This window comes from Myxocyprinus asiaticus, chromosome 13 (genome assembly GCF_019703515.2).
Source record: "Myxocyprinus asiaticus isolate MX2 ecotype Aquarium Trade chromosome 13, UBuf_Myxa_2, whole genome shotgun sequence".
NCBI lineage: Eukaryota > Metazoa > Chordata > Actinopteri > Cypriniformes > Catostomidae > Myxocyprinus > Myxocyprinus asiaticus.
In genome coordinates, this window is record NC_059356.1 from 14,271,999 (window position 1) to 14,289,634 (window position 17,636).

Sequence of the window (17,636 nt, forward strand, 5' to 3'; positions counted from 1 at the left end):
GGGACTGACAACTTTAGCCCCCATCAAATCATCTTCTTGTGTTCCACGGAAGAAAGAAATACATACAGGTTTGGAATGACATGAGAGATGGCAGAATTTTTTTTTTGGGTGAACTATCCCAAATATACTGTATATATTGTTTGTATATCTTGGAGCTTGACTGTGTGATACTGCAGATATTGTTGGGTTTTGTATGAAAAATTGCTTATGTTCCTTATTTGTATGTCGCTTTGGATAATATTGCTTTCCGGATTAATGTAAATTAAATGAAATCTTTTTTTTTACTTACATGTAGTTGTCACTCTGTGACATCTGGTCTGTTGTCAAATATTGCCACCCAGTGTTCCAGTCAAAACATTGCATGAAGTGAACATTCAAAGAAAAACACTGAGGAACATGTGCATGTGTGTGTTTCAGGATGTTTGTGCGGAAGTGCAGTGCGTGTCTGCAGGCGATTGGCCGCTCGGAGCTCATCATGCGTGTGCTGGGGCAGGTGTACCACCTGGGCTGTTTCAGCTGCTGCGAGTGTGAGCGCCGGCTGCAGAGAGGTGATGAGTTTGTGCTGAAGGAGGGACAGCTGCTCTGCCGGGGAGACTATGAGAAGGAGAGAGAGATGCTGGCTGCCCTCAGTCCGACTCCTACTGAGTCAGGTACAAGTGACCTTCACAACTCCACTGTATCAATGTCCTTTATGTGTAAAGGTGAAGTGTGAAAATACATTCATCTCTCTATGGCGCTTTTAAAATATTTTATTTGTTCGAGTGTTCCGACATTTCAAAATTTGGCTCAACCAATGGTGCAAATTTGAAGTTTGGTACAGAACTACAGTTCATGTTTTTCCAAACCTGTTTATTTTGCAATTCTGTTTGTTAGTGGTGCTGAAATTACAAACTTCATCACTTGTGTCCTTACGCTCACCTTCTCTGTGCAGTAAAGAGTGAGGATGAGGAGAGTGGTGGTGTATCTGTTGGGGGAAAAGGCGGGGATGATGGGAAGGAGCACAAGCGATCCAAGAGACCACGTACCATCTTAACCACACAACAGCGACGCGCCTTCAAGGCCTCCTTCGAAGTGTCCTCCAAACCCTGTCGAAAGGTCAGTAATCACAGACATGCATGTGCAAACAGCACTTATGTTCAACAGAACACCTTGTGCATCTATTGTCTTTGCATTGTAGGTGAGAGAAACTCTTGCAGCTGAGACTGGACTGACTGTGAGAGTCGTGCAGGTGTGGTTCCAAAATCAAAGAGCAAAGGTAGAATGTTATTAACTCTTTTTCACACTTTTAATAAATCAAACATGGACCAACATTTATTCCCAATCTGAAACACCATCCATTTTGTCAATTTTGGTCCATTTTGGTCCTGGATACAACATTTACAACAACTTTTAACCAATCACATTTTGGGTGTAGGTTTATATATAGCAACCTGGACTCATAGAAACCCTTGCAGCGGTTTCCTGGTGAAATGAACACTAGTTGCACTAAAACAACAACTACTTTTATTTCCTTTCACACAAATCACAAGTAAAAAGGCAGATTATCATTTCTTAAGTACTTTCTTTTTTTGTTGTTGTTATTAAAATTTTTATTGATTCCATACAACAAGCCAAACAGACACCCCACCCAACACAAACAAGCACTCCAGTGGTCAAACACTAAATTACAATTCATTTTAATAACATTAACCTTCCCAATCATAGATAAATGTAATGAAGCCCACCTGCCCACATCACTCGAAAACCTTTTTATTAAAGGGTCAAAATTAACTCTAACTAAATCACATAAATTTGCTGGGAATAAAATGCCCAAATACTTAATGCCCTGTTTAGGCCACTGGAAGGTGCCCGGCTTAAAAGCCGTTACTGGGCAGTACGCTGTCAGAGCCAATGCTTTGGATTTAGACCAATTGACTCTGTATCCCGAGAACTTAGAAAAGTAATTAATAATTCTGTGAAGGCAAGGCATAAATCTAGTAGAGTCGGAGACGAATAATAAAATATCATCTGCGTAAAGCAAAAGCTTATGCGCCACACCTCCAGCCATCACCCCTGGAAAATCATCCTCCTTTCTTATCGCAGCTGCTCATGGTTCAAGGGCATTAATCTGAAATTAATCCATTTGTTTGTACTGCCACTACCGGGTGTCTATAAAGTAATTTAATCCACCCAATAAAAGTATTCCCGAACCTGTACATTTCCAAAATCTTAAAAAGATAATCCCATTCTACCATATCAAACGCCTTTTCGGTGTCAAGTGAGATGGCAGCGACCGGAGTCTGATCATTCGTCACTGACCACATGACATTAATGAAACGCCTAATGTTATCAGAAGAGCTGAGGTCCCGAATAAACCCCACCTGATCTATATGTATAAGAGATGTCATAACTTTACTTAATCAGTTAGCCAAAATTTTTGACAATATTTTAATATCTAGCTGGATCAGGGAAATTGGACGGTAACTTTTACACTCACTTGGATCTTTGTCCTTTTTAAGAATCAAACTGATCTGGGCTTGTGTCATGGTTGGCGGAAGCTTTCCGTTCTTTAATGATTCTGTATAAACTTCTAACAAAAGTGGAGCCAGTTCTGTAGCATAAGATCTACAAAATTCTAAATTCAAAGCCATCTGGCCTGGCCTTAATTACCTCATCAAGCTCCTCCAAGGTTATCTCAGAATCAAGATAATTGTTTTGCTCAGTCTTCAGTTTAGGGAGTTCTAATGGTTCCATAAAGTTTCTAATGTCTTCATCAGTAGATGAAGATGTGGAACTATAGAGATCAAGATTCTTTAAAAGCATTATTAATATCAATGGCCTAGGTAAATATTTCACCACCAGCAGATTTCACTGAGGCAAAGGTAGAAAAAGATTCTCTCTGCTTTATATATCTAGCCAGAAGCTTCCCTGCTTTGTCCCCTGACTCAAAGTATGACTGTCTTGCCCTGAATAACCAAAACTCCACCTTCCGCGACAAAATAGTATTATATGTGTATTTCAATCGGGTCAATTCCCTGAGGCCATTAGACAACATTCGTCGCTTCAGCTCTACTTCGGCACTTTTAATATTCCCTTCCAATTCCACAAGTTCTTGTGCTTTGGATTTTTTTGGTGAATGAGGTATACTGTATGATCCGACCCCTAAGAACTGCCTTAAATGCCTCCCAAGTCACGCCCACAGAGGATACTGAGGTCCAGTTGGATATATAAACATTGATTTCAGCCTTTAGCATTTGTTGGAATTCAGGATTTTGCAAAAGGGATACATTAAAGCAACAGCTATATGATTTTATTTTCTCCGTATGTGGCAACATCTCTAAACTCACCAGGGCTTGATCTGAGACTAAGATGTTTCCAATTGAGAAATCAACAACAGATGAAATTCTAGAATAAATCTTATGGACTGATGAAAAAAATGTATAGTCCCTACCAGATGGGTTCAAAAGTATCCAAATATCTGTAAGACCAAGATTTTTACACATCCTGTGATGCGTCAGTGTTGCTCTAGGGGGCTTGCACACTTTTGCTTCACTATGATCAAGGACTAAGTCCATCAACAGATTAAAGTCTCCTCCCAATATTATATCATGAGGGGTGCCAGCGGCTTGCAACATCCCTTCAAATCTATAAAAAAGCCCTGATCATCAACATTAGGTGCATAATTATTAGCCAAAATAAGACTCTGTCCCTGAATTTCAGCTAAAACAATAATGACTCTTCCTAATTTATCTTTAATCTGTTTGAGATATTTGAATTGTAGATGTTTACTTATCAGTGTAATGACTCCCCTGCTCTTACTTGAGCCAGCACTATAAAAAAATACAAAATGCCCACCCCATGTCTTTCCAAATTTTTCAGCTTCTTGCAGAGAAAAATGTGTTTCTTGAAGAAACATAATTCTTATGCTTAAGAAGAGAAATAACCTTCCTTCTTTTTATGGGGTGCCCCAACCCATTCACATTCCACGTGGAGAGAGACAATCCACTCATATTAACGTTTGACATTTTTACATAAAATAGATTGTGTGTCAAAAACTAAATTATAAAGACCACATTCCAACATTAGTGTGACAATCAAAACCCAAACATCCCTCAAAACCAAACAAACGTGCGCATTAAGTACTTTCTTTTTAACTGCTCTCCACATAATGCTATCTTATGACATCTAAACACTTTTACTATAGCACATGACTCATACCCAAGACGTGTCCTGAAGCCAAAAGTGTCATAGAAGCGCCAGAAAATGACGTGGTTGCTTCAGTAATGATGTTTTTCATCTCACATTCACTATCAGTTAGGCTTAGATTTGGGTTTAGGGTAGGGTAGGGAGGTCGGTTTTGTTGATTCAAAATTTGATAGAGCATTAAAGGTGCACTCAGTAAATACTGTATTTTGTTTGTGTCATCTAGGACTAATGGTGATACCAAAATCAATAGTTTTCCATTCAGATGCCATTGTAGAAACTCACCATTCACAGTCAGCCATGATTAATTTAATCCATGAGAGAAAGTGTCAAACAACAGGGCGGCTACTAAGAATAATGGAATATTTCACCCAAAAATGAAAATTATCTCATTAATTACTTACCCTTACTCACTTTCTTCTTCTTCGGGACACAAATTATGATTTTTAGAAGCATATTTCAGCTCTGTAGGTCCATACAATGGAAGTGAATAGGTGCCAAAATGTTGATGCTCCAAAAAGCACATAAAAGCAGCATGAAAGTAATCCATATGACTCCAGTGGTTTAATTCATGTCTTCTGAAATGATATTATTGCTGTGGATGAGAGACAGATCAATATTTAAGTAAATTTTTGCTAGAAATTCTTCTCCCTGCCTAGTAGGGGGCGATATGCATAAAGAATGTGAATCACCTAAAACACAAGAAGAAGAAAGTGAAAGTTAAAGTGGAGATTGACTGAGCAGGGAGGAGAATTTATAGTAAACATGGAGTTAAATATTGATCTGTTTCTCACCCACACCTATCAAATCGCTTCAGAAGATATTGATGTTTTGACTGTTAGACGCAAATCTAAAGGCTACATAATGTTGGAAGCAAATAAACAGGCCAAAGCTTATTTGCTAATGTTAAACAATTACGTGAAACAATGGGACTTTTGGTACTAATTATCGAGGGGCCCCCGCCGTTTGTGCTACGCTACTGCATCTCATGTAACTGAGTGCTCATGATTTTATACATATGTTCCACAGTCACAGTCACCATTTAACCATTTTTTTCATGAGATCAGTCTCACATTTAGGGTTATGCTTCTGGCTTGTGTTAGGGACTTGAAAATTTTTATGCAGCGTTTACACTGACAGAAATTTGCAGCGACAAGTTGCCGATTTGAGGCTCCATCAGCGACACTGACCATTCTTTGTGCAAACGAGTAGCTTAGAGATGCATTGATTATCAATATCCTGCCTGATAACGTTGGATGCAGCAGTTTAATTTAATCACTGTCAGTGTAAACTCACCTTTACCAACCTTTTCCTTTTGTTTCTGGGGTAGGTTAGGGGTTACAATATGTGCATGACCATTGAATAGGAATTCTGCTTTAGGACCAACAAAGGTCATGAACGTGTCCTACTTGGGTAAATTACATCATGCAATGTATCATGGGCACTGAATGGGGATGTTGTTAATGAGAGCTTTTTTCTTTGTGTGACTCAGATGAAGAAGATTGCTCGCAGACAGCAGCAGCAGCAACAGCAGCAGGAACAGGAGCAGATGGGCGGGACTAGGAGGGGGTCGAGCAGAGGGGGTCGCCAGAGTAATGATGACAGTGAGGGTAAGACAAGGCCCAGACAAATGTGTGAAGTGGCTTGATAGAAGATGTGAACTTTTCTCTGTCTCTCCACAGATGGCTCTAGCAGTCATGGATTGGATGGGTTGCTTTCATATTCCTCTCTGCCACGCCAGCAACTGCTGGCTTTGGATCCAAACATATACGGGGGTGAGCAGTTCAGACACGGCCTCACGCCACCACAGCTAGGCCCTGAGCAGATGCACTCCTATGGTAAGACATGGAAACAAGGCACCAACGGAAGCCTCATAAGTCTTTTTTCGAAACTTTTTCAACTTGTATATTGATTTTTAATTTAATTAAACAAATAGTCCATGTTATTTTCAAGCTACGGTCGATGGATCGTATCTAACATGCTGTTGATTACCACCAAAAATAATTTCGACTTGTATAGTAAATATCCAATCAGTAAATAAACTTATAACAAAAGCTTAACAAGCAGGATGACAGAACCGTGTCTAAAAGTTTACAATATGCATCTATTTCACTCTTTTCACCTTAACATTGCATTGCATGTCATGGATGCAAGGAGTAGTTCACCCAAAAATTCTCTCATCATTTACTCACCCTCATGTCATCCAGGATGTGTATTGCTTTCTTTCTTCTGCAGAACACAAATGAAGATTTATAGAAGAATATTGCAGCTCTGTTTGTCCAAACAATGCAAGTGAATGGTGACCAAAACTTTGAAGCTCTAAAAGCTCATAAAGGCATGATAAAAGTAATCCATATGACTCCAGTGGTTAAATCCATGTCTTCTAAATTGATTTGATAAGTGTGGGTGAGAAACAGATCAATATTTAAGTCATTTTTTACTATAAACCACCTTTGACCAGCCCTGACCAGTGGGTGGCAATATGCTTGAAGAATGTGAATCGCCAAAAAAACAAAAGAATAAGAATGCGAAAGTGGAGATTTATAGTAAAAAAGGACTTAAATGTTGATCTGTTTCTCACCCACACTTTTCATGTCGCTTTTTAAGACATGGATTAAAACACTGGAGTTGTATGGATTACTTTTATGATTCCTTTATGTGCTTTTTTAAGCTTCAAATTTTTGGTCACCATTCACTTGCATTGTATGGATCAAAAGAGCTGAAATATTATTCTAAAAATGTTCAAATGTGTTCTGCAGAAGAAAGAAGCCATATACATCTGGGATGGCATGAGGGTGAGTAAATAATGACAAAAATTTTCATTTTGGGGTGAACTATCCCTTTAAGTTCAAATTAATCTAGAATCATCCTCTAATTGATGTGTTTGTTTATTTCAGACTCAGAGACAGTATTTCATGACTTGGACAGCGATGGAAGTCTCAGTCATCTTGGTGACTGTCTCTTGTCAACCGCAGAAGCTGGAGTTCTGGCTGGCCGAATAGGAAATCCCATTGATCGCCTCTACTCCATGCAAAACTCCTACTTTACCTCATGACCCCTCCACAACCCTGTTTCCACCAACCTAAACAGCTCCATCATCACTATAGGGGACAAAAGATAGATTGACTCTCAATGAAGCATGTCTTATCATCAAACCTACCTGGACACCACAAACACAAGAATTATATTTTAACTGTGCTAAAAAAGATCTGGCAAAGGGCCTACAACCATTAAAATGATACAGGATTGGATCATATCCTAAAAAGTAATGGGCAGAGTTTGCAGCACAAGGCAGTTTCATTGAAATTACACAATTATGGAGTATATTACACATGTACACGTTTTATGTAACAGACATAGGGATATTACAGACATTGACAGGCAGCTTGTTCATGAAGTATGTGTTACCTCAACTTCTATTCACTACAAAGTAATTCATATATTACAATCCAAAACAATTGCCTTTCACTCAGTATGTTTTGCATAATATGTCATTTTTGCATAGGAATGAACTTCTATTCAAATCTAAAGTGAAAACAAAAAAGTAATGCTGGCAGATGTCAACTGTACATCAGTATACAGTATATTAAATTGATCAGATTAAATAGGTTAATTTACATTAAGTTGTTGAATTCTTTTTTCACACACACACACACACACACACAAAATGACAGTGCAGTAATTTAAAATACACTGAATTTAATTTGGCCTGTACTTGTTACAAAACAAACATCTATTTCTAATAATTTGAATGATAACCATTATACACATTAAGTCATGTCACATTGTAATTAATTTAGATTGTTTAACTATTTGCAGTTTCTTAAACACTTATTTTGTATTTTGGCAAATGCTCATCTGGTACAATATAAGTGGGTTTTTTCCATGTTTGCAAGCCGCATTAACCGTGTATTAGACAATTAAAATACAATAGAAAATAAAGATAATATATTTAAAAAAAAAAAACAATACACCAATAAAAATAATAGGCAAAGCAAATCAAAGTAAGGAAAGAAAATAAATCTTGACAGGGTTCATACTCATAGAACAAAAGAGGAACACATGACTAAATACATACTAACAAAACATTGCAACATACTTGATTATATGAAACTTATCTATTAAAGCTTGATTTGACAAGTATGGTAAATGTATGCATTATTTTGTATATATTACACTCAAAAAATAATTTTAAGATTTACAGTACGCATTACAATTTCATAACAAAATTCCATCAAGTCGAATTAAATAATCTTTAATAAAATAAAAAATAAAAACCTAAACATTTTAAGGTTTATCCATTTAATTTTGTTAAACATTACACAATTCAATTTGATGGAATTTTGTTATGAAATTTTAATATGTAAATCTTAAAAATAGGTAGGCCAAAATATTTGTTTGAGTGTATATATAAAAATATTGATTTCATTTGAAAAGGATACTGATTAGATCTCAGGTTAGTTTGGTTTATGTCGAGCAGTATACTATATGGACACAGGGTAAAAACCACTTACAGTTTTCCTCTGATAAAATATAAAGAGAGAACAATTTGAAAATGATCAAGGACCTTGTATTTTTTACAGTAGCATTAAAAGTGGTTTATGCCAGGAGTTTTTAGATTGTTAGGCATCAGGGTCAAAGGTTGACTATACTCATCTCTTCTGCTCTATTTTTCAAGCAGAGATGAATCCAAGGCCACATCCACACTAATACATTTTCTTTCAAATGACTCCTCTCATCCACTCTTGAAAAGGGGTTTTCTCCCCTGAAAATGCTCTCCATTACCGCATACTTTGAAAAAAGATGATATTAGCAAACTGAAAACTGAGTTTTTTAAACTAAAAAAGGTAAGTGTGGATGTGGCCTTTGAGGAAATAATCAGGGTTATTGCTATACAGGGTTGAAAATAGCAAATATGGCAGAAGAAAAATAGCACTAAGTATTAAGAATCCCCCTTAAATGTTACGGGATGTGTTCACTTGGCAAAGTGTTGCTATTTGTGCTTTATTGTTACATACTAAAAGTGTTTGTCGAAGGAGTGTTGTTGTAATTGCCACTATTGTTATGAGTGTAGTTACTGACTCTTTTTACTCTGTATGTTGTTGTTGACTATTTTGATGGCAGAACTCCAGCATTGGAATATTTATGTTGCAGCATGATAAACTGTATATGTGAAATGTATTATTTATACTGAAGAATGCACAGCACACTTATAACGCCATCTGCTTATAACATTCTCAAAAACCTGACAAACTGAAATGTAGTTTTCTTTTTAGTACACTGGACATGACATATTGGTAAATCAAGTGTGCAGCTGACTGTGCACAACTTCACTGACTATTTTGTGAAGCTGGACTGTCTCATAGTAATGTACAGTAGAGTGTGATAATATTTCTTCCAAGGACTGCACGGATGACAGCTGTTCATGGATGAATGGTATATCTCACAACATACTGTCATGTTTCCTTTTCCTTTAGCATGATCACTTTCAGCAAACGTGTATTTGTGTATGCTGCTCTCAGTTTTTCAATATAACCTGTCATCACAACTACTGACACAAACCTGGCTATGTGATTTATGGCTCATGCACAGCGCTCTGATGGGCGTATGATCCTAATGCTGGTAAGAGACATCACATTTCTCTTTTTTGGCCAGTGCTCACTTTTGATAAATGAAAAAATGAAAGATCTGTTCGGCTCGCTGGTCAAAGACTTCAAACCCTGTGTCCTCCCACTAGTTTAACCAGCGGTCAAAGAAATTCTCATCTAATGCCTCCCTACACAGTCTTTTGTTCCTGGACGCAGGGAGCCGGTGCACTTGTGAGGGGGAGAAATTTCATGCCTGCATTCTTTGGTTTAAACTTTAATGTAATACAGGAACGCCAGGGTAAGAAGAAAAACACTCAGTATACGCCAACACTGTGTCAGGTCTGTGTTCTTTAAAATGTGTTTAAAATGTTCTTTATTATGGTAAAAAAATTACGAGTATTCAGACATTTTAACAGAGAAAAAGAAAGTCATTAAAAATGACATGAACATGATTTTATTTTGCTTATTGAAACTAAATGTAATATACAGTTGAATCAGCCAGCAATCTGAACAGTATTTATTTATTTATTTATTTGGACTAAAAAAATATTCCAGGATCTGTTTCCAAATCACTACAGGTTATTGACATGAATAAAAAAGTATCCAAAAAGCAATGTTTCAATCACCTTGTATGTCGTTTTACTAAAGCTAAAAAAATAATAATAATAATAGAAAAAAGAGTGAATTTCAGTACCAAGAAAAATGTATATCATTTTATGTAAATCTAGACATAGCAGTGATAGAAATACTAATGCATTTAAGTTCAAATTTTCACAAAGGCAACCATTTAGAATAATTAAATACTCAAAATATATAAAAGATCCATTTAGGAAGAGTCCTAATTGTTTTGTTGTTTTGTTTTTTCATATATACATACAATATTCAAAGTTCCAATTTTGGATCTGTCCCTGGTAGATTCTCATATAAAATTTCAAATCTTTTAAAAGCAGGATAGACATCCTCTCACCACACGGTTGCCCATATGGCCACTTTTCTCTATATTTTGTAGTCAAAGAGAGATTTTTTTTAAATTGGAAACATGTTTGGTATCATGTGGAGAAAATCTGAAAGTTGTGGATTTAAGGGGCTGGCAAACATCCTGAGAGATTTAAAACTATTAAGTATAAAAACACCTGTGTTTAGTCTTCATTAGACAGAACAATGACAAATGGCAAGCATCTATGTGGGCTGAGGTACAGTATTTGCTGTTGAAAAAAAAAAGTTAATAAATTATTTGCTTTCATGCATGTACTGAAATTCATATGATGTTGTTAGAATTCAGGCTTTCATTTTTATGTATATACACTGGCGACCAAAAGTTTGGAATAATGTACAGATTTTGCTGTTCCGGAAGGAAAGTGGTACTTTAATTCACCAAAGTGTCATTCGACTGATCACAAAGTATAGTTAGGACATTACTGATGTAAAAAACAGCACCATCACTATTTGAAAAAAGTCATTTTTTGATCAAATCTAGACAGGCCTCATTTCCAGCAGCCATCACTCCAACACCTTATCCTTGAGTAATCATGCTAAATTGATAATTTGGTACTTGAAAATCACTTGCCGTTATATCAAACACAGCTGAAAGCTATTTGGTTCATTAAATGAATCTTAACATTGTCTTTGTGTTTGTTTTTCAGTTGCCACAGTATGCAATAGACTGGCATGTCTTAAGGTCAAAATTAGGTCAAAAATGGCAAAAAAGAAACAGCTTTCTCTAGAAACTCATCAGTCAATCATTGTTTTGAGGAATGAAGGCTATACAATGCTTGAAATTGCCAAATAACTGAAGATTTCATACAAAGATGTACACTACAGTCTTCAAAGACAAAGGACAACTGGCTCTAACAAGGACAGAAAGAGATGTGGAAGGCCAGATGTACAACTACACAAGAGGATAAGTACATCAGAGTCTCTAGTTTGAGAAATAGTCACAGTCTCACATGTCCTCAGCTGACAGCTTCATTGAATTCTACACGCTCAACACCAGTTTCATGTACACAGCAAAACAGCAAAATCTGTACATTATTCCAAACTTTTGGCCACCAGTGTATAAAAAAATCTATTTGCCAATGGGGTAAGAAAAAAATTTAAATCAAAAGGAGAACAACCCCATTGGCAAATAGTTTTTTTTTTTTTTTAAGCATAAACCCCACAAACTTTTGTTCGATTTCTTTGAAAACAAGACTTAATATCATAAGTTATTCTGCTTCTCAAGTATTATTTTATATATATATATATATTTTTTTTTATTTTTGGTGCTGCGAAGCTGTAGCATAGAAGAACTATAGGAGCAAGTAAAGTACTGACAAAACTTTTACAGAGAAAATGCATTAGAAATCTTTTCATCAACAATCTTTTGCAATATATATTTTTATGAAGCAACATAAAATAATGGAACAGCCTTATGGGAAGAATTGCAAAGAAAAAGCCACTTTTGAAACAGAAAACAATAAGAAAAGGTTAGAGTGGGCAAAGAAACACAGACATTGGACAACAGATAATTGGAAAAGAGTGTTATGGATCTTAACCCCATTGAGCTTTTGTGGGATCAGCTAGACTGTAAGGTGCGTGAGAAGTGCCCGACAAGACAGCCACATCTATGGCAAGTGCTACAGGAAGTGTGGGGTGAAATGTCACCTGAGTATCTGGACAAACTTACAGCTAGAATATCAAGGATCTGCAAAGCTGTCATTGCTGCACGTGGAGGATTTTTTGATGAGAACTCTTTGAAGTAGTTTAAGAAGTTCTGAAATTTTTTAAAATTGTAATAGTAATTTTTCATGTTATTAATGTCCTGACTATATATTGTGATCAGTTGAATGCCACTCTGGTGAATAAAAGTACCAATTTCTTTCCATAAGAGCAAAATCTGTACATTATTCCAAACTTTTGGCAGCCAGTGTATATATATATATATATATATATATATATATACTGTATATATACAGTGCTGTGAAAAAATATTTGCCCCATACTGATTTTTTCTGTATATCTCAAACTAAATTGTTTCAAAAATTCAAACAAAATCTAACATAAATCAAAGGCAATATGAGTAAACACAAAATACAGTTTTTAAATGATAATGTTATTTATTGAAGCAAAAACGTTTTCCAATACCAACTGGGCCTGTGTGAAAAATTATTTTCCCTTTGTTACTAAATCCCCAAATCTATGAAACTGCATTCATAATGGGGTTCAACTGGACTAGACACACCCAGGCCTGATTACTGCCAGCCATGTTCAATCAAATCAACACTTAAATATAACTTTTTCAGCAGCATGAAGTTGGCTAAAAGGTCTCACCCTGTAGCACACTATGCCAAGGTCAAAAGAAATTCCAGAAATTATGAGAAAAAAAGGTGATTGAAATACATCAGTCTGGAAAGGGTTACAAAGCTATTTCAAAGGCTCTGGGACTCCAAAGAACCACAGTGAGAGTCATTATCTCCAAATGGAGAACACTTGGCACAGTAGTGAACCTTCCCAGAAGTGGCCGACCTTCCAAAATTCCTCCAAGAGCACAGCAACGACTCATCCAGGATGTCACAAAAAAGCCAAGGACAGCATCCAAGGAACTGCAGGCCTCTCTCGCATCAATAAAGATCACTGTTCATGACTCCACTATCATGGAAGTGTGGAAAAACCACTGCTAACCCAGAAGAACATTAAGGCTCATCTGAATTTTGCCAGAACACCTTGATTTTCCTCAAACCTTTTGGGAGAATGTTCTGTGGGCTGATGAGTTGAAAAGACAGTAAGACAGTAATCCCGTTACATTTGACGTAAATAAAACGCAGAATTCCACAAAAAGAACATCATACCTACAGTCAAGCATGGTGGTGGTATTGTGATGGTGTGGGGATGCTTTGCTGCTTTAGGGCCAGGGCGACTTGCAATAATTGAGGAAAACATGAATTCTGATCTCTACCAGAAAATCCTAAAGGAGAACGTCTGGTCATGAGTTGAAGCTCAAGCGTAGCTGGATTATGCAGCAAGACAATGATCCAAAGCATAGGAGTAAGTCCACCTCTGAATGTCTCAAAAGAAGCTAAATTAAAGTTTTGGAGTGGCCTAGTCAAAGTTCTGACTTGAACCTGATTGAGATGCTGTGGAAGTTCATGCTCGAAAATCCTCCAATGTGGCTGAACTAAAGCAGTTCTGCAAAAAAGATTGGGCCCACCACTACATTGTGAAAGACTGATCTGTAGTTATCGGATGCATTTGGTTGCAGTTGTTGCTGCTAAAGGTGGCGCAACCAGCTGTTAAGTTTAAGGGGGCAGTTAGCTTTTCACATGGGTGATATAGGTGTTGGATATCTTTTTTGCTTCAACAAATATATATATATATAATATATATATATATGTGTGTGTGTGTATATGTATAAATTTATATATGTATATATATGTATATATGTATATATATGTGTATATATATATATATATATATATATATATGTAGCAGCCACAAGTGTTGTAAGATGATTTGGCTAAAACTGTGAAAACTGAAACCATGTAAGTGAATGTAATACAGGGAGCGGGAGAGAAATGCGCCTGTTCAACGCGAGGGATGGAATGTCGGTTTGAAGCACGAGAGTGATCTGCTCTCACTGTGCGAGGGAAAATTAAAGTTTACTGAGGTTTAATGACAGTGCCATATAGTTCACCCAAAACTGAGAATTCTCCTATCAATTACTCACCCTCATGCCATCGATTTATGGACCTACAGAGCTGAAATATTCTTCTAAAAATCTGAATCTGTGTTCTGTAGAAGAAAGAAAGTCATACACAGCTGGGTTGGTATGAGGGTGAGTAAATGATGAGAGAATTTTCATATTTGTGTGAACTATCCTTTTAATCTACTATATATAATGCTGAGTATTATGTATAATGATGGTAAAAGGGAATATAATCCTAATGTCAAAGTGTCTTATTTGACTTCATTAGTAAATTATTATTATTTAACTGGATAAGAATGCACTTCCATTAAATATGTATTTTTGAAAAGAATATTTATACATATTAAGAGAATTTTATTTTAGAAAAATACAAATATAATTAAAGATATTTTAAATATTATTTATTAAATATTATGTAATCAGTGACAGTGTGTAAGAAGCATATGTATCTAACATAATTCTGTATTTTCTGTGAGCAGAATTATTCGCTAATATTGCCATTCGGTGTCACCATTGCCCTGTTCTGGGCCAGTACATCTGATGGATCATAGCATTTTTGAGAACAGTACTTTTAGCTATATTTTAAAGGAAAGGAACTGTTTTGCATATGTCTTTAAAGTAATAATAATACAAAAAAAAAAAAACTTTCAATCTTAACTTTTCTTGATCCAGGCTTAGTTTAAAGAATTGTGAACTGAAGGAACCATGAGTTCAGTATCATGAACCGAACCGAATTGTGAGACGAGTGAATCGTTAAACCCGTAATATATGTTTTAGATAATATTTTCAACATTCATAATCTTTTAAGTATAATTACAGAAACACAGTGTCTTTTCTGCTTACTGAGTCCTGCATGGTCCACTGTCTCAACACAGGCCAGGAAACAGGCGACATGAGGTTGGCATGTTTCAGCAGAGCTCTGGTTCTCTCGCAGACACCGTTCAAACACTGAAAACTCACCCGTACAGTCCGTTCGGATCTTTCTTATAACTGGACTGCATCAAGACGGGTGCCAATTAAACAAAATCACAATGAACAAAGTCTCTCATAAACTCTCAAACATACAATTGCAGAAGTGAGCATGTAATATATATATATATATATACAGCTCCTGAAAAAATTAAGAGACCACTGCAAAATTATCAGTTTCTCTGGAATTTGGTATGGTTTGAGTAAAATGAACATTTTTGTTTTATTCTATAAAGTACTGACAACAAAAAATTAAAATCAAATAAAAATATGGTCATTTAGAGCATTTATTTGCAGAAAATGACAACTGGTCAAAATAACAAAAAAGATACAGTGTTTTCAGACCTCGAATAATGCAAAGAAAACAAGTTCATATTCATTTTTAAACAACACAGTACTAATGTTTTAACTTGAGGAAGAGTTCAGAAATCAATATTTGGTGGAATAACCCTGATTTTCAATAACAGCTTTCTTGTGTCTTGGCATGCTCACCAAAAAAACTTTTTGTTGTTGGGTGATTTTATGCCACTCCTGGGGTCAGAAAGCCTGTCCTAGGAACCAAAGTTCAGTCGTTTTTTTCCTGGACATTCCGTTTCCAGTGTTGCACACGGGTAGATGAGTGCTGATCTTTGTCTATGCAGCTGTTTGTTTTGCTCTGTGTAATGCGTTTATGCAAAATTACCATATCACAGGTGTGCATAAAATCTGCACTCGACCAATAATCAAGACTAAGAATCTCTTCTTTTACCCTTGATTCTCTGACTGGAATCTAGTCCATATTTGGCCGCCTCAATCAGCTGAATCTAAATTGTAGTGGGGCTTCACTACACCTGGTGCAAAAATTCAAGCAGCTCAGCTTTGTTTGATGGCTTGTGGCCGTTCATCTTCCACTTGATCACATTCCAGAGGTTTTCAATGGGGTTCAGGTCTGGAGATTGGGCTGGCCATGACAGGGTCTTGATTCGGTGGTCCTCCATCCACACATTGATTGACCTGGCTGAGTGGCATGGAGCATTGTCCTGCTGGAAAAAACAATCCTCAGAGTTGGGGAACATTGTCAGAGCAGGAGGAAGCAAGTTTTCTTCCAGGATAACCTTGAACGTAGCTTGATTCATGTGTCCTTCACAAAGACGAATCTGCCTGATTGCTGCCTTGCTGAAGCACCCGCAGATCATCACCGATTCTCCACTTGGTCGTCTAATGGTTAGACGGAGACCTGGAGAGGCCTTCAAGCCACAGTGTCTCGTACCCACTGTGAAATTTGGTGGAGGATCGGTGATGATCTGGAATCAGGCAGATTCGTCTTTGTGAAGGACGCATGAATGAAGCCATGTACAACATTATCCTGGAAGAAAACTTGCTTCCTTCTTGACACTTTAGTTGCCATGATGTTGGATTGGAGGCAACACAGGTACCATATTCCTCCAGCTCCTTCTGGTAGTATTTGTTTGTGATGCCTAACTATTTTGCACATTTGCATTATATTCTACATCAAAATGAGGTTTACACTTGCATTATATAATTACTGTTTGAGCATGCAGGTTTAAGGGGAAAGACTAGCATTGGGAACAAGCATTCTGGGACAGCACCCCGTTTTATATTGGCCTACAAAATACAGTTTCAGTGCAATTTAATTGCGAATACACTTTCTGGTTCATATAATGTATTCATTTTTGCTAGTGACGTTTAGACAGAAGTAAGACCTTTATTTAATTGCTTCCCATGTGTTACAGCACGAGAAAGACAAAAATACAAGATTACAAACACGTATAACGAGCATACAGCTGTCAAACAGCAATCTCACATGTTAAACACCTTTGATGTTCATTCGATTTTCATGAATGAAGGTTACTTCACGGTACATCAGTCGCACAGAGAAGGACAGAATGAGGCGGAGCTACATATGGTAGTCTCATTGGCTCGTTCATCTTTCATAGACATACATGATAGGAGATGTGGTCGCCATTGCTGATGTGGTATTATTGTTTGAGAAATACTGAATAGTTGAGCCAAACAATTTGATCATAGTGCTTACTTGTATGTGATATTCAATCTTAAATTCCATGGATTTTATCCTACGTTAAAAGTGAGGAACAAATCGGGATTTATAAAGGCTTAAACTGACGTGAAAATGTTTTTAAACAAATGCCAACTGAAAATCATGTGTATGTGTTTTTTTGTGTTTGGTCATCAGTACAGTATTAACAGTTTTAGCC

The 17,636-nt window shown here is 36.6% G+C and overlaps 1 protein-coding gene across 1 annotated transcript in view; it reads left to right on the forward strand.

Annotated features, from left to right (window-relative positions):
- The window catches only part of LOC127450834 (LIM homeobox transcription factor 1-alpha-like), a 34,748-nt gene extending 24,485 nt beyond the window's left edge, over positions 1-10,263 (forward strand). Inside the window, exons 4-9 of the mRNA XM_051715233.1 lie at positions 418-650; positions 932-1,095; positions 1,178-1,255; positions 5,675-5,792; positions 5,865-6,020; positions 7,080-10,263. Of these exons, the coding sequence (XP_051571193.1) occupies positions 418-650; positions 932-1,095; positions 1,178-1,255; positions 5,675-5,792; positions 5,865-6,020; positions 7,080-7,237 (907 nt within the window). The 3' untranslated portion in view covers positions 7,238-10,263. The remainder of the gene's footprint in view (positions 1-417; positions 651-931; positions 1,096-1,177; positions 1,256-5,674; positions 5,793-5,864; positions 6,021-7,079) is intronic.
- The last annotated feature ends 7,373 nt before the right edge of the window (positions 10,264-17,636 follow it).